The sequence below is a fragment of the Anopheles stephensi genome, chromosome 3 (genome assembly GCF_013141755.1).
Source record: "Anopheles stephensi strain Indian chromosome 3, UCI_ANSTEP_V1.0, whole genome shotgun sequence".
NCBI lineage: Eukaryota > Metazoa > Arthropoda > Insecta > Diptera > Culicidae > Anopheles > Anopheles stephensi.
In genome coordinates, this window is record NC_050203.1 from 33,365,062 (window position 1) to 33,383,730 (window position 18,669).

At 41.6% G+C, this 18,669-nt stretch overlaps 1 protein-coding gene across 1 annotated transcript; it reads left to right on the plus strand.

Moving 5' to 3' along the window:
• The first annotated feature begins 8,073 nt into the window (after positions 1–8,073).
• LOC118509593 lies at positions 8,074–18,608 on the plus strand. Its single transcript, XM_036050373.1, has 4 exons — positions 8,074–8,195; positions 8,460–8,653; positions 11,722–11,875; positions 17,876–18,608. Exons 2-4 carry the CDS (start codon positions 8,514–8,516, stop codon positions 18,236–18,238), a joined length of 657 nt encoding a protein of 218 aa, XP_035906266.1. The 5' UTR covers positions 8,074–8,195; positions 8,460–8,513; the 3' UTR covers positions 18,239–18,608.
• The last annotated feature ends 61 nt before the right edge of the window (positions 18,609–18,669 follow it).

Here is an 18,669-nt window from a genome sequence, read left to right on the forward strand (position 1 = left end):
AAACTATAAAATTCTAATTTGATATTAAATGTGTTTCAAAGTAAAAAAAAAACTGCGATGAAACCTGTTTCACGAAATATAAAAATCACGAGAACCGTCGAAAGAAGCTTATGATATGACACGCAGCAGACGGATTAAGTATTACATGATCAGCACCTTCAAATGCTGCTGAAGTTCACAAAAAAGAATGAATTCGAAAAACCTAAATGCCATCGAACTGAACCATGGCAATTGAGCGCCAAATTTTGGATCGGGCAAAAATAAGTTCGTAGCTTAAATCCAGTCCCGGTAAACGAAGTACCAAATCGGTGTCACGAACGGATCTGGAAAGTTTTTGTCTTCATTTGGTGTTTCCAGCCATCACCGAATTAGCAGCCCCAGACATCCATCCTCGGAAGCGTTCCCGTTTTCGGACGGCCAAAGTCGGCCTTCACCGTGAGAACGTCGGTGTGTCGCGTGTAATATGCGTTGCATTAATTGGAATTGAAGAAGCGACCGGTGGCCGTACGTTACCGTACGACCATGCGTCCATGCTTCAACGTTATGCAACACCCAGTTTACCGATTTACATAAATCATCATCCGGACGGATGTTGGCCGAATCCCCCGGGTGAAGGCGAGGGAGCGAAACGGACGACGTGGCGACGAGGATGATCCGATTGCGATGAGCTATTACCGGCCCCCGTTTTGGCAGGCGAAAGTCTTGGAAGGGCATGGAATAATATTGATTCGAGAAAAGACGGTTCACGCTCGGTCCGGGGTACGTGATGGAACAGCAAACACGCACCTTGCCTCGGTGACGGAATTTGATGCATTTCAGTGCGTTTGGTGCAGCGCCACCGTACGCATGATGTGCATGCATATCAGAGAGGATCGGTTCGAGGTGATACGCGCCGGACGATGACAAACGGTGCGAAATGGAATTGCTTAGAGGTTAGGTTTAGGAGACGCTGCTACATTGTAATCGGAAGAAGAATGGTCGGGCACGCTGACCATCGCCGATTGTTTTACCTTGACACTATTTCACTCAAGAATATCCAATTGTGTTTACCAAAAGGAGCGGCTTCAAAGTCTTCTTCTAGGCATCGATCGAGCGGGTCGTCATATTGACCTACATGATGTAAGTGTTTGTCACCCGTGGGATGAACAGGTTTGCTGCTTCTGCTAGCATTCCAGTAACTTCGTTATAAAATATGTTCCTGCTTCGATTCCGGGCCGCCCATACCCGGAATCAAAATCGATCCGATCGATTGTTAAATGCTGCACACACGTTCCAAGCACAATCGATGGTGGGAATCTTGTATCATCTGCAAGACCCACCCCTACTGAACGATCCATCCAGCTGGACGAGGCTTCCGTTTTGGTTGGCCAGCCAGAGAGATAGAGAGAGAGAGAAAACCAGCCCGAACAATGCGGAAACGTGATCTTCGCCAGGGAAGATGGCCCCAAAGATGGCGGCTTCAAAACATGCTGTGTGTGCGGATCGGGTGTGCCGATCCTGGCGACAATCAGATTGGACGACAGGTTGAACAAGTCTCGCCTAGAGCTGTGAGATGGGCCATACCAGTCGCCCGTATAATGGTCTGCCGTCTCTCGACCTACTCCACTGCGGTTTGCCCGGGGGAGGTAAAAAAAAACCGATTATAGGATTTGCATGATATACAGCCGTGTAATAATGGGGATTGTTTAACATTCCCGGTACAGCACATACGAACAACACGGTTGAAGCCACTGGCACTGTTTAGAGAGTTTAGCTTAGTAGATGGTGTCCGAAACGAGTTGATTTATTTTATAAAAAAGTAAAAATTGGAAAAAAAATGAATATGAAAAAACACGAAGAAAGGTCAATAAATCATAAATTGAATTTACTTTCAACTTGCATAAAAGAGCCTTCCTGGAACTGGATTCCACAAGGTGCCATTTTTAGACTTATTTATAGAAACAGTAAATTAGGGTGTGTTTGAATGAAATGTTTTATCACACTTAATCACTTACGGAGGATTTTTTATTTCTTCGGTTTTCAGCAGGATAGTCTGTCCTGCCTGGCGAAATAACATTTATTTTTAAATAATTGTCTACATTCTTTTTTCCATTATCATTGTGAATTTTATTTTATTTCTGTTTTATTATTGAATGTTTTCCTATTTCACTTTCCTATTTTAATTTACTCCTCCTTCTTCTTCTTCTTTTGTAGTTTAAACTTATACTTTTTTGTACTGTTTTTTATAAGTTTTTGATTTTTTGTCTAAGAATAGTTTTGCTTTAAAAATTAGCAATACCGCAAAATAATTGCGGTTAATTTTACCTTAATTAACCTTTTTAACTATGCCCAGAATGTTCCTATTCTTTATTGCTGTTTTAAGAGGCTTTTCTTTTTTTGTGTGTTAAATTTTAAAGCATTTATGCTGATATAAAATGAAATTACCGTAAACAAAGCAGCCAACCCATTACATTTTTAACTGAAACTTAGGAAGAAAGAGAGAGAGTCGTTTGTTTGTTTTTCTCTATATCTAAGGCTGAATAAAGTATTAAAGGCGTCTGTTTCCGTCCAATATTTCAAACTAATATGCATGTACTGATCTGATACTGAGATCTCATTAGGAGAGAAAATATTGGCTTTAAGTATTGAATTTTATCAAACCAAGGTAGGATTCAAACCAATCGGAGACCGCCGTGGCGACCGGAGATCAAATCCCATCCAGACCGCGTCCCTCCGTAAGCTGAGCTGACTTCTTTGCTAAGGGTAAAATCAAATCACAGAAAACCACAAATGGCAGGCCGAGGTTCCTCTGGAGGTTGTAGTGCTAGTGGCAAGGAAGAAGAAGAAGAATGTGGGATTGGGTAAAATATGGGATAGGTTAGAAAAAACTTTAAAACATCTCTGTTCTGATAGCGACTAGCACTCTGAGTTGAAGGAGAAATTTAAAACAATATATAAATACCTTATAAGCTGCTGTAACACTTTATTTTTATGGTTATTACAATGTTTCATAAATGTACCCGTACATCAGATCAAACTTTCCTTACCAAGCAGAACAAAACATATCAAATCTGTGAAGTTTGGTGTAGAAAAATACCAAGTTGCATCTGTTGCAAAAGGGAACCAGGAGAAGGAGGAAAGAGTGATTCAAATAATTGCAGCAGCTCACATGAATATTTTATATTAAAAAACACATTTTATTTGCTATTTGATTGTCCTTACTATTTTGTACTGCTCTTACCGCTTAGTTTTACATTAAATAACTCTCTCTGTCTTTTTAGCCTAACGACCTCTTAAGTCATGCCTGTCCTTTCTGGCTTACTAGACTTAATGATACCACGAAGCTGAATAGTAAGTCATCATTATGGGAGAACGGTCCGAATGGGATTCCGAACCCCGCTCTTGCCGTATGAAGATCGGCCCCGTTGTTCCTTTATTTTTCCTTCATCCAAATTATTTTTTGTGTTGAGTTGAAGGTATTTTATAATAATTTGTTCACTTCTAAAATTGCTGTTAGAAATAACTAAGCCATACAGCCATGCAGAAAATGCAATCTTTATTCATTTAAAAAAAAACAATTGCTACAACCAAAGTACTGGCAAACACACAACGAACATTGTCGCTTCATAAAAGCTTCATAAAAATAGTAGCGCTTCGCATTAAAAATAGCACCTCGGCGCACATCCGTTCGAGAAAAAAAACAAACCCACCTTCCCCCCGCATGCAAGCAAAAGGTGCAAAAATTGCACAGTCGCGCACCGTTTTATTACATCGATGCGCAAGTGTTTGCGCGTCGTGCGCACATAATTCAAGCCTCCCGCCCGGCAAGGCGGTCGAAGCGTTTTGCGTTTCCTCCACCAGGATCAGGTGTCGGTTTCGGCGGGCGCGTACGGATGGGACGCGAATATTTGGCGATACCGTAACGTTACAGCACCTTCCTCCACTTCCTAGCCCTCGGTTTCCATCAGGGGGGGGGGGGGGGGGGCGTTGCAAGACGTGCCGTGGTGTGATTTAAATATTTGTATCCACTTTCTCCTAGCGAACCCGCAGTTGGGCGTTTCGCGTTCCGATGCTTTTAAATGATAATGTGGTTCGCTGTGGCGAGGATCGTTGCCTCGTTGGTCGTCTTCAGTTTTTTGTTTCAGTGTACGCTCTCCTACCCTCCCACGGTTGCCAATATATTCGGTCCACATTCGGTCAGGATATGTCAAAGTCGGGAGTGGGGGAACCGATTGCAAACCACAAACCTGATGGACGACTGCTTCCGGCTCCAAAAAAACGAGGAAAAGTGGATGAATGATTTTCGGCCCCGGGGAGCTTGTTATCCTTGCAATTATCTTAAAAATCGAGGCTATGTTGCCTTCATTAATTCACACCTTGATCGTGCGGAATGTGAAACATCACCGCCTGACGTTCGATGATCTCAGATTGATGGACCTGCGGGACCAGCGCGCGCGACAAAAGCAGATCACACTCAGCCAAACGGGGAGATGTCGTGTTTCTGTTTTCTTCCTTTCCCATGTCTTGTACGTCAGTAATTTTTCACCGGTTATACAATATGTTTTCTCGGGGGCTAGCTTTGAGCTGCCTTTGTTCGCATTTCTTCTCCTTCGCTTGAGTCTCCTATACGAAACGAGAACGAGTTGAAAGCGTTCCAAGGCACACAAAGGATGGATTAACCGATTCTTCCTTTCGGTGGAGGCAAATCAGGAAAGTGGAAAGTGAAATCTTCTTCACCGAGCGACCGAGAATCCCGAACCCCAGCACGATACCCCCCTGTTGGCTGCATTTGGAGCGATGCGTTTCAAGGTAAATGCCGTCAACAGGACGGAACTGTAGCCGAGAAATGGAAACAGGTTAGCAGGACTGTGCGTTTGGTGTCGTGCGATGACTGACGCTCGGTTAGATTACGTCAAAGTTCAGGCAGGTTGGTGCCTTGGTGGCACGATGGGATTTGATGGGAACGGAACGGATGAGCATTGTTGATGACGATCGAAGGGCGATCATCCGTCATAGATAGGCTTGATCATGAGCATTGAGCATCGGGAAGAATCGTTTTTCCTGGAGGTTTCCTGATTGATGAAGGAGGGTCAGGTTTTGTTTGCTGGGATATTGAGGAGATTAAGCTTCGTTAGGTTACCGATTGTTTGCCGCGCGGAGGTTACGGCGCTTTTCATGAGGTTTCACTCGAAGGGGACAAAGGGATTGAGTTGAGTTGAGTTGAGGGACCTTGAACATGAGAATAAAAAAACTGGGTTTTTTTTGTTTTCCAATATAATCTCCGTTAAGCTCGTAGGCTGCAATCCTAATCTTAGATACATATTTAAATTAAATTAGTTTTAATAGTAGTAAAAGTATTTGGAATAGAAATTAAAAAGGCTAGTCAGATGACTTAAAATCAAATTTCTCTCTCTCACTATCATCTTAGGAAGCAGCTCTAGCTCCTTCCTTGACTTAATACGCAGCCCGATGGCCTCGCGCTTCAACGTTCGAGCTAATACACCGAAGGCCATGCATCGAATTTCATCTCACAACCTGGGGTGCTCCGGCTGCAAGGACTATCGGTCCGGTTTTTGTTGACGGTATAAATAGACCTCGTTGGCCATTATATGAGCGGTGCCGTGACCCTAGGAGAGGTCATTAAGTTAGAAAGAAACTCAAGGAACTTTCTTAAGCTAAGGTTACAACAAATTGGTTCAACGATAAGATTATTTAAATGCTTACCCATTATAGGTTTGCTATCTCGCACTTTCGATGGAAGCTGAAAGTTTGATTGCAACTTCTACTATTTTAACATGATTTTTGTAATGCTGTTCTCTCAATACGAATCGATTTCTAACTGTTCTATTATTTGATGGAGGATTGCAATGGAGGATTTTTTTTCTACTATAAATTTAAAATCTTTACCAGTTGTTCATTAATTTTTTCATATTTTTGCATTATTGATCAGCAATTGTTAAGGTTTTACACGGACGGATAACTTCTCTCTTGGCACTACAACCTCGAAAGGTCTCGGCCTGCCGACTTTCTTCTGGCTTTCTGTGATTACGGGGAGGCGGTCTGGATAGGATAGGAACCCCGGTCTTGCCGTGTGAAGACCGGCGCCGCTATTGCCTTGGCCATCGGACTGCCACATTAAAATGGACGATTAATACGGACCTGCTTCATTTCCCTTCATTTGCTTCTTCAGCTTACGCTCGTATGACTGTATTGTTTGATTTTATTTATTTGTTTTTTTGCTGATTTTCGTTATTTAGTAAATTTGTTCTGTTAAGTAATGGGATGAAATATTGTACACTCAATTGGTTTGTATTGTGTTATAGATATCAAAACAAGTTGTTATATTTAACTTCACCTTTCACCACTTTCTTTTGAAGCTGTTTTTGTTTTATTTTTTCTTGTTTTAAGTTGTGTCTCAATTCCTTGTTATTTATTCGGTTGAATTCGATTTTTTTTATGTTAAGAATTTCAGTTCATACTATGTTCGTTACTTTCTCAAAAAATTAGCTTTATTTTTTTCATTTGAATGACTTATATTTAATTGTTTCTTTTTCCACTTTTGTCTTTTTATTCGCTCAATTTTTATCTATTTAAATTTGAGTTCTTTGTGTATGTGTTTTTTTTTTACATTATCAAAAAGCAAAACGGGCTTTACTCCATTTTCAAAATATTTCTTTCGTTCGAAGCTTTCATTTTTTTGTCTATTTTTTATTGTTTGTGTATATTTATCTGTTTTATTTTCATCTGTTTTAATTGGTGTTTTATGTGTTTTTAGTGCTAAAATCTGTTTACCAAATTTTCATAAAACAAGTTCATCTTTGAAGTTTTCTATCTTTAATCAGTTTAGTGTTTAATTGTTTTTATCCCTTTTTATTTGTTTATTTATGTTTTGTCCATTTTTTTGGTTTTATTTTTTGTTGTTTTTTATATTATTAAGCATTGTATTGCTAATTTGTTTTCACCAAATTTTCTTTATTTAAAGCTTTCATAAGAAGCTATAAGTTTTTTTTTATCAGGACTGTTTATATTTGTTTACTTCTTCGTGCCACTTGTATATGTTTATTTTATTCTGTTTATTCTTCTTAATTTTTTTTTGTTTTTAAATTTGTTATGTATTTCAGTGCAAAAATCGTATCATCACATTGTTATAATACAGTTGCTAAATTTAATTTGATACTTTCATTTAAATCGTACGTTCGTTTGTTAAGTTCATTTTCCTGTTTTCATTTGTTTCTTACTTCCTCCCAATAGACTTTTATTTGCTGGTTCGTAAAACAATTTGAAAAAGTATCGATTCAATCATATACAAAACATCAAAAACATATACAAAACTCATATAAACAACCACATTATCATCGATCCATGCAACGGTTCCGCCTAGCAAACTTTTACTTTCAGCGGAAACAAACACACACGCACACAGCAATACGGCCAGGCCGTTCTTTACGAATAAAAAAAAAAAAAAAAAAAAAACACACACGCACACACACACGATACTGGGTGGGACTGGTTGCGCTAAAATGTGTTAAACGTACGCGTTAATTGAACGTCTAATAAAATGTGAAAATCCTCCAGCGGTTTATGAATATCGCACACCCCGACGATTTCGTTGAGTCACCGTCACCGGGTTTATTCGCATCGTTTGCGGTAAAGCGCCAGGCTAAACGGAACGGGATGTCGTTTATTTTATGCGAACCATTACCTTACCGATTTTTCTTTCGGTTCTGTTGGGATGGTTTGGTTGTGCGTTGTATGTGTGTGTGTTTTTTTTGTCGAGGAATTTCTCCTCAATTTGTTTATCAAACGATGGTTTTGCAGTTTGCATTTTATCGATCTTTTTTATCTACTTCAAAGAGATTAACTAATTTATCACTTAATTAGCTACACATAATTAAAGTAACACAATGAGTTTACAAGACTTTTTTTTGTACGCAGTAACCAAACTCCAGGGAACCATATAACCGGGAAAGCCGGATCAAAACAACTCTGTGACTCTGTGTGTTGTCTGTTGGCTCGTCTTCACTGGCATTGTCTTGCGTGTACGAAGTCCATCTCGCCTTATCCCGGGGCCACTCGGTACCTTCCATTCAGTTCTCCCTCCTCTCGAGCCGGCGACGGTTCGTCGCTTGCCGCGCGACGATTCTTCTCTATAAATAAAGGTTTGTGGGGGATTTTCAGCTCAGTTTGCGCTGGATCGCCAAGCAGTCGAGTGGAAGGTACGTTGTGAAGTTTAAGGCTAGCGATATCATTGTGTGCTGTGGTGTAGAATGTGATGTGAATCTTTCGTTTTTTTAAGTGGATTTCTTTACCAATTTTTTTGTTTGGAGGGAAAATAATTAAGAAACAATAGAACGATAACGTAGTGGTGTTTTTGTGTATACTTGTGGTTTTTTTATTGCTTTACAACTCGTTGATTAAATCTTCGTTTTTCTTCGCCTCTTTTTGGTTCTCACTTCGCTCGTCGGTGCCGGAAACAACAGAAGAAAGAATTTGCAAACCAAATATACGTATCCTCCCCGCACCCGTCGATCACGATGAAGCAGTTCGTGCTGATCACCGTTGCGCTCGTCGGTCTTACGGCCGCCCAGTTCCCCAATGGCAGAACGCTCGATGCACCGAACCCAGCGCTCTGTGCCAGCCGCATCATTCACGAACGTGCCCCAGATGGCAAAGGGTAAGTACGACGGTGTGCGTCATTTTGAAAAAAACAAAAGACTTGCCTTCCTTCCGAAAGCGACGAACCTCGGCCTTCGGCGAGGAGAAAGTGTTCGCGAGGATTTATTTCGGATCGGGGTTTTTGTTTTCGGTGCTACTTCTGGAGCTGGTGCTGCTCGGTTAAGAGCGAAAACCGATTTAATACACCCTCTACAATAAATTTCCTTCCCGGGGCTTGCGCAATGCGTTTGCCGCCCAACAACAGCATGCGGTAAGAGAGTTGTTTTTCCACCACACTTCCACAACCATTCCGACGCGGGACGATAAGGTGATCGAAACGGTAACAACACAACCATACTTCCACCGTGAGAATTTCGCGATCGCAGAATGGGAAGTTGGTTGGTCTTTCTTTCGCCCCACTAGCTTAATTGCACGCTTTTCACGTCTTTAACGCGGCGAACTTTGGTGCGATGATACCCACATCAGCTCTCTGCTGCCGATGATGGGAGAGCTCATGTTTTGCTGCTGATTGTTATCATTGTTTTTCACCGCCTGCCAAATGTCACTCGGGCAGGCTTTATGTGGGAAGAAAAGCGTTTTTTTACGTAAATGCGTGCCTATTATCTCACACGTGATATAAAAGAGCGCGGGATAGCGATCGCTTGAAGATCGCATGATCATGCTAACATTGCTGTCAAACATTCTCGAACGATGATGCCATCGGATTCTTGAGCTACTTTCTCCCGCATACCTAGAACCCGTTTTCTCGTACGGCAACCGTCCTCGTACGGCAAGCAAGTTCAATGCCAGCTGAAGAAGAAGATCTTCAGTGCACCTGAACACACCCTTCCTTCTCTTTTTCACGGGATGCTGGACGCAGTGGTGGAAAGGGCGAAGGAGATTAGCTGTATCGGGAGGAATTGCCCGGTAGGGTCACATAATAAACTTCTCAGGGTTCTCGGTTCGGAGTGCCGTGTTGGGTTGTGTAAGAGCTGTACGACCAGCTCGGGATGGGTTTATTGACATTTCAGTTGATGGATCGTACGCCGATGTGCGGGTTAGTTTTGAAGGGTTTGCGTTATGCTGTGGGTAAACAGTGCAGGGTAAATATGAAACCCTATCATCATCGTGGGCTTCATCCATCGCTCGAGAAGGCGTACCCCCGACGTATCGAAATAGTTATCGTTTGATAATTATACAAAAATTTTGAGTGCCTTTCGTTCCGTCGAGGATTAAAATATGTGGCTTGAGAGCGTCACAGCTCATCAAGAGATTTTTACGACGAACGCTTCGATGAAGGGTGCCTTTTTATTTCAAATTTATCTATGATTGAAAGGGAAGATTGAAGGATAATATGGACGTTTACAGTCAATTAAAAATCAAGTTGTTTCGAATTAATAAATCAATATTACAACACAGACGATCATCCATTTAACCGCGAGGAGCCTTTAACTTTTATTGCTTTAATTTGCTTGTTTCTGTAAAACATCATTGAGCAATTATTATTCTCTTTTTTTTATTTTGCTACTTATTTTATTTTATTTATTTATTTATAAACTTCTCTGATTGATATTTAAATTTTTTTTATTTGTGAATTTTATTTCAAAATTTCAAAACTCTACATGCCACTTTTGAAGCAACTTTAAGCTAACTTAGAGTAAAAGACTCAAAGAACGGGTCCATAAATATATATATATATACGAAAATATTAGTACACATATTTAAGAAAACATTAAAAAAAAATAAACATTTTTGCGAGACTTCCTTGGCATTACAACCTTGAGAGGTCTCGCGGCCTGCCATTTCTGGCTTTCTGTGACTTTATTTTACCCGTAGTAACGTAGTCAGCCCTACGTACGGGGAGATGGTCTAGATTGGATTTGAAACCCGGTCCTGCCGTGTGAAGACTGACGCCGCTATCGCCTCAGCCACCGGACCGTCCCATCTCATGCAACACCAATGTGTAAATCATCATGAAAATAAGGTTTTGTCCGGGAGTGCAATAATCCTTTCTGCTGCTTATTTACAGCAATACAAACACGACTGTTACTGAGAAGACTTAATCTTACGTTGTTACGTTACGCAAGTTCATAGCGAAGTATACCAAACATACAGCTTCTTTATTAGAGCTAACGTTGTTTGGGAGAGACGATACGGGCCAAACGGCAGTATTTTAGAATAAAAATGAGATCGTAGATTTTGTTTCGAGAGGTCTCGGCCTGCCATTTCTGGCTTTCTGTGACTTAATTTTACCCGTAGTAACGTAGTCAGCCCTACGTACGGGGAGGCGGTCTGGATGGGATTTGAAACCCGGCCCTGCCGTGTGAAGACCGGCGCCGTTTTTGCGAGACAGTGAAACTTATTTTATTCAACAAGAATGGCCTGGCCGTATTCCTTTTAAGTAGCTCTTTAGTAAAGTATTTACAAGAAATTTGAAAAATTTCAAAAGCTATACTAACACCGAACTAAAAACACTTAGAGAAAGAGTTGAAAAAAGATGCAAAAGAACAACTCAAGGTAGAATGCTATGGTAATTATAAAAATAAATGAAAAACTATAAAAACAAAGAAATTAAAAAGAAGGAAACGATTGTAAAAACCAAAAACATAAGCAGGAGGTGTAAAACCGAGAGCAAAATGGACCTATAAAGAACAGTTTAGAGTACTTCATTTGTTCACGTTTAAAGGCGGATATCTTACAACAACTTTTTAAGGTGATTTTTAAATATATAAGCTTGCAATGGCTTCAAATCATCTGATTCATATTGATTTAGGATTTTTTTTAATTTATTTTTTGTTAAAAAAACATTAAAATTGATTAAATGGCATTTCGATGCACAAAGAGTAATCTTCATCATGCTATCAATAAATTAACTCCCACCCAGTAGTGAAAGTAGCAGCCTGTCAAAATTAATTTTCATTCCCAATGATTAAATGCCCAATTTAACTCTTCCGGCACTCCTGCCTCCTGCCTCCTCCCAGTTTTCTCCCATTTCTGATCTCAAAAAAAAAATGCAATCGATTGTATCATCTGTAGTTCGAACTTTTGTTTTAAAACCTAATTTTTGTTTTCTCTTTCACCCCTCAGCTACTTCTTCTCGTGGCGCGATCCAACGCTACGGGGCGTGGAGAAGGATTGGCTCGATGCGCGAAACTTCTGCCGCCAGCGCTGCATGGACAGTGTGTCGGTCGAGACGAGCCCGGAAAATGAGTGGATCAAGCAAAGAATCGTGGAAGGGCGGGTAAGTTCGATGTGGGCCGATGTGCGGCAACGCGGAAGACCGATCGCACGTTCGGTGGCCCTTGGCCTTGCGCATTTCGAGGGATCGATAAATACTGGGCAATCCGTCGTCCCATCACTGTGTCGACATCTGACATTTTGATGCAGATCTAATGTTCTCCGATCAAGGTGCAGTTGATGTTGCAACCTCACACACTTGTTGCGATGTTTTGTTTTTCATTTTCGCATCTCCGGAAGCGATCTGATCCAGAGGGGGGTGGTTCCGATGATATCGTGTGGCGCTTGTGTGTGTGTGCAGAAGCACACGTACACTGGGAGGGGTTTTCTTGGGTCGTACATTATCGGCACTCGTTGCATAACGCGGAAACACCAAACGTCTGTCCGTCTGGTGCTCTTTGGGCTAGTAACATTTGTTATCGATGGCAGACGTGTTGCGTCGCCCGGCCTCATTAGCATAGGTTGCTGGGCACAAGTTTTTGGCGAGGAATTGAGCAAATTGGTTTCGTCAGCTATTCTTCTAGCTCCATTAGTAATAAAGCCGGTAAGTTGGGCATATTTCTTGCCTGACTTCTTTTTTTTTTTGTTGAATGCCCCATTAATTATGTCAGCTGCCCAAAGTAGGAGGACCTGATTTGAAACATTTTTTTTCCACCCCAAAGATATTAAGTAATTCATGCACCACTGCTGCATATAAAAAATCGATTTCCATTTCCACAAAACCCCCCGCTTTATAAACTCGTGGCCCGGAACTATCGTCGTCCCGTACCGTACTTCGCAAGCTCATCTGCATTCTGCACGTATACGCCCCGCACGCCGAACACGGGACGACGATGATGTCACACATCGGTATGCATTCAATGCGGACCCATGCGGTGGTGCATCGGTTTGCTTCTTTTCTACAAACAACAAAGTGTGCCACACTCCATCACCATGGAGATGAGCGCTGGTACTGTGACGCGTGTGTTGGGGAAGGTCGTCGCCGTCGGCTTTCACTTTTTGTCTTTATTTGCCGTCGCAAGGTAGGCAAAACGGAACCGAGATGCACTCGGGTCGAACTCCACCCCAAGACCCCAGTGGTGGGTGAAGGATATTAAATTTGTTTCCTCCCTTTTATTGGCACGGTCTCCTCGGCACGGTCCGGTTCGGGTTGCTTCGTTAGTGAGCACTGTTGTTTCCACTTTAATGAGAAACGATTTTTGTACGCACTCCTGTCTGCGTGCGGACTTACCGGCCGAAGGAAGTCTGCTCTGGCCAGCCAGTGAAAGTGGCCACAAAATATTCTCGCACGCCCAATCGGGACCGAGGACAAGGTGGCTGAGCGTAATTTTTGACCTCATCATCTTCCAAAACCATCATTATCATAACTCGACGACGACGATGACGGGGAGAAAAAACCGCTGCCTTCGTGATGGCCACTTTCCCTTAAACCGGTTCAATAAGCGGGGGCAGACGGATTCCCTTGGCCACGGCGCAGGGGGCTTTGGGAAGTATGCATTTCGATTTGGTTTCTTCTCAGACGAGTTTGTTGAGTTTGGAAGTCGATTTCGGGGGGGCACAAGTTGTGCGAATTCCTTCGGCACTTTGCAATTCCGATTCCGTTGTTTGTTGCGATTGCCACTCCAGGAGGGATGGGGCGGGTTGAGAAGGCGGGGTTTCGGTCGCTAAATTATTACTAAATTACAAGTGGAGCTTTATTTCTCTGCTTCGAATTCGACTGAATATTCATGGCAGGGAATAACTGTGTTTTGGGTTTCCAATTGTGTCTGACAAGCCAATCGTTGCTTTAACGCTTCACGTAATCGTACTCGGGCTGTTGATAGTTGTTTACCTCTTTTTTCTTCACTTTTGTTTTTATAAATTGCTGTAGGAAATAATTTATCTTCTCTGTTTCTGACGAGTAGAAGGAATTACAGCTTCTTTTACATAGTAAGCAATTATGTGTTATGCTCTTTATCGCTTTTTAATGTGTTTTGTTTTTATTTCTTTGTCTTAAAATTTTATTTGTTTGTTTTATTTATCTGTTTTATTTGTAGTTTTTTTTTTGTTTAGAAAATCATTCCTCATTTAAATAGATTTAGTTTATTACCGTTTGATTTATTTTTATTTTTATGAGTTATTAAATGGTTGTGTGGTTCAGCATTTTTTTCTTGACTTTGTTTTCATTCAGCCTTTAAGTAGTGTAATTGCTATTCTTAAGTAATTGAAAATGGTATGCAATTTACAATTTTAAAGCATTTTGTATTTTAACTTTATTATTTTGCCTTAACGAGTTTAGTGAGGAGAATACAATTTTGAAGGATTACATTACAGTGTGTAACATAAGTATACGAATTTATTTTAATTTTTTTTGTTGGTAAAAATAGAATTTTTGAAATATATCCTTTCATTGAACACATATCTATTAAGCAATATTATAACTGTTGTACCAGCTATATAAATACAGTACCTGTAGTGACACTGTGGACACTTCAAAACGTTACGATTACTCTAATTTGGGGCCTTTTTCCATTAACGTATGGCTCGACAAGGATAGCATTCGCTCATCTCTTGCCTCATACTTTTATTAATTATTAACAACAAAAAGTTGCTTACAACTCGCTTGCAACGATAGAGTTAAGCGTGGCGGATTCTCGCCAAACTTATCGTAATTTCATTACGATGTTTAAGCAATATTTTCTCACTTTTTTCTAAGCTTCTAATGCAGATGTTTTATAATAGTTCCTACACAGTTGTAATTGACTTTTCCATCACTCGTTCCTCATTTTCTGTTAGATCGTTTAGCTCGTAAGATCACTGTGAGAGCGTGAGGTGAGATCCCTTTTTTTCAAATTTCTAAAGATTATCCCATGCAAGCAAGATAGGAAAATATTTCCTGCTAATTTCAGGCACTAATCGCAAAGCCACATGCATGGAAGCAAAACAATTTTCTAAAAATATTCACAATTTCTCCAAAATTGCTTTCATGATTTCCTCAAGAAAGTTGATCAATCGCTCGACGTTCAGGTGTCCGAATTTTCATTTGCAGTACTGTAAATATTTAAAACTTGTATGTATTCAGCCTTATTAGCTGTGCAAAGAGTTTCAAACTACTGAAAACCGCTCATACGGCACTTTCCAATATTTTCTGGATATATTTTTTCGGATGTTATGTAAAATATTTAAAAAATATATTCGAGATTCAAATGGACTTTTAAAACAAATTGTAACAAAAATAATATTTTTTCCAAGATTTCGATTATTTGTGATAAATGAAGGAATTTCGCTGTAGACTCTTTAAAAATACTAAAAAGTTCTTATTTTTATATTCTTTCCAGCTCGATCTTATAGTTGTGTTGCACACTGTATTTTCCTCGTGAATTTAATACAACTAAATTATTATAAAAATTATACCTAAAACAAGGGTAAAGCTGCCAACGGAAGAGATATGGTGTACAGGTACAGTTGGGTGATGTTTCCCTAAGCCTTAGTATTACAACACTATTGGCAATCCATCTGTAATCCATAAGGGATCCAGCAGCGATAAAGCAGTGGGAAGCCTAGGTTGCCCATTATTCATTCATCCATTTTCACACGCACCATTACGTTAAATGCTTCCTTTTATGCTGCCATTGTATGCACAGTACGCTCAACGCTACGACGGCACACGGTTAAGCACTCTGCAAACGCATCGATCGTCGTCGTCCACAACCAGAAGGGTTTCTTGTTTATATTTCGAGCCTACTCGAGCTGTTTGCTTTCGCACCGATCGATCGCAATCGACGACGAAGAGAACACCCCCGGCAGACCACCGGCGTACACGTCACAAGGGGATTTTTTGTTTGTTTGAAGAAAAGCAGCACATCTTGGGAGTGGAGCAGCATTATCAATAAAACGCACATTCCTGCTGGGATGGCACTGATCCGGGCCGAGTGCGGAAACGCGCACTCTCACAATGTTTGGGTTGTGAAATCTCGTGACTGACTGACTGACCGAGCGACCGACCAACCGACCGGCCAGCTAGTAGCCATGATGCAACCCCGGCAACGGGCGAGATGATAATTATGAGCTCATGAAAATCATGCAGCTTGTTAGACGAGCGGCAAGATGAGGAAGGTGCACGAACCACACCTGTGGCACTGTGTGGAGGAAAAAACTTTCCATTTCATTCGGGCAGATGCGCCAGCGTACCGGTGTCGTTGTTGTCCAACTGGATTAATGGCCGACCGGAGCAGACGAGTGTGTAAGGTGTGGCTCGGTTCGGTTCCCTGCTTGATCGGTTTAGTTTAATGACAACAAAAAACCTAGGGGGAATCAACCATACCCGACTCAGCCAGTTCCGATGATGGGAGTGAGGATGGGTTTTTTTGTTTAATGGTTGATGATGGAACGAACGTGCAGTGCAATGGGGAATGGGCGAAGATTAGTGTCCACCAATTCGCAAGGGCGTTGCTGTGGGTACTTGCTGGTGAGTTAATTACTGGGTTGCGCAAAAGAAAAAGATTGAAGCCTACCGTTGTTGAAAACTGCCCAATCGTAAGGTTTGGGTGGGAAAGGGAAAATGAGATTATGCGCGAAACTGTTGGAAGGAGGGAATTATTTTTAAATGGCATGGCGGGTTAACGTCATAATATTTTATGTTACGAACAATCGAAGATTCCTCTTCTGGTCCTCTGGAAGCATAACGCGCGGAACTCCGTGAGTTGTGATCGGTTACCGGGGTTGGGTGCATTGGCAAGCTAAACAGATCCTTTAACGATTCTTGTTATCCTTTAAAAAGCTACAGAATTAACATCTTAGTTATTGCTTCTAATGACTCTCTATTCAGTTTGACTTCAAATAGCTGACTAGCTTATCAGTCAGCCGAGGATCACTCAAGACAACTATGCTCTTGATAACATTGAGATAGATAGCACACTGGCGGATCATCCTAGGAGCGGAAGGAGCGGCCGCTTCAGTTAGGGGGCTATCCTGTTGTTTCCCTCTTATATCACAATTAGAGGGGCCTCAACTGCCATTCCGCTCGGGGCCTATCTTGGTCCACCACTGAGATAGCATGCATCCTGAGGAATTTAGTCCTTAAATTTGCCAGACTGATGAGGGCAAAAACATTGATTTTCTGGATCTTCTTAAGCCGCTCTTTAAAGCCCTGATACGTACTACTTACTCTTTTGCACTCTTCTAAATTATATTTGATCACTATTTGGTCCCTATTTTGGATGATCTTCGCAGGCTGGATAACTTGGTCCGGATTGTATAATACCGGCATCCCTCTAGATTAGATTGTCTTAAAGAACAGATATCTCTCCTCTTGTCACGCGAAACCAGCAATTACTATCTGGCCAATTATCTCCAAAAATGATCGGACTTCTCGGAACCAATATCCTTCCCTGCAGAGTACTCGGTTGATAAAGAATTTCAAGTTGGACGGGCTTCTTAAAGCCAGAACTGCTTTCTCTAAAATTCTATAATTATATGGCTATTTGCAGTAATTCCATGTGTCCTTATTTTATAGGACAATAGGGAAATAGGGGTCATTTTTTGTACCACGTTTCACTGGATATTTGAATCAATGTTCTAGCTCGAGGAAATCTACTTACCATTCCCGCAGATCTGCCCTTTAAGAACTCCGAGTTGAATCCATTTTTCTTAGAGTCTCTCACTTCAAGGAACATCACATCACATTGCGGTCCATCCTCAAAGAATGCTTCTTTCAACTTGGATCCAGTGTCTTTCTTCTAAGAAATTCTTGAAGAAGCCTTACCACGGTCGACTAACTACTCGAAAGCACTATAAGAGACAAATGAAGCTTAATGATTCAAAGTCTGTAGAAATTTAAGCGATCAAAGCCAATCCTGTGACCCCAAGGGTCTCCGGCCTTTAAACGCGAATCCTTTGTCTCCAGGATTTTCTCATTGGACTTCTAATGTTTGCACCCGGCCCTAGATCCCTCTCGTTGTCATTTACCAACAAAAAATCGTTAAATTTGCTAATAATTCTACTTGTTCATTTTCTTCCGCCACAGCAAAAGTACATCTGGACGAGCGGGCGGCTGTGCGACTTCAAGGGATGCGACCGTCCCGATCTGCAGCCGACAAACATTAACGGCTGGTTCTGGACTGCCGAGCTGCAGAAGCTTGCCCCGACGACGGTGCGCAACCAGAACGATTGGTCGGAGGGTGGCGGCATCGGCAAACCCCAGCCGGACAACCGTGAGCTGATCCAGGGCGGTGCCTCGGAAAACTGTTTGGCCATCCTGAACAACTTCTACGACGATGGCGTACACTGGCACGATGTTGCCTGCCACCACGTGAAGCCGTGGGTGTGCGAGGAGAACGACGCACTGCTAAAGTACGTCAAGTACAGCAATCCGAACCTGCGCATTTAAGCACGGGTTCGTGTGTTTGGGGTACCGGCAGTGCTAAAGCAAAAACCCGACCTTCAACATTCCATGGACTGCCTGGCGTTTGTTCGTTCTTAACTAATTGTCAACCCTGACGACAGTGTGCATATTTATTGATACCGTTTACCGTGGCGATCGGCCAAGACAAACCTGCCCCGATCGCCGATCGTGTGAAACTACTGAAGGACGGAAAGCGAGTGACAACGGAGAAGGCGTGCAAACAGTTTAACGTTTTGCTTATTTTTGTTCTACACCAGCGCGCTTTGAATCGATTTTAATGCGATGCGCGCTTGGAAAATCGGCAAAGCGATTAACGGTTAAATAAAAGATTTTTAAATTAAGTACAAAACTAAAACAATAATGGCTTTCGTTTTTCTCTTCGCATCCTTCTCTCTGGGTCATCACTGGGTTGGAAC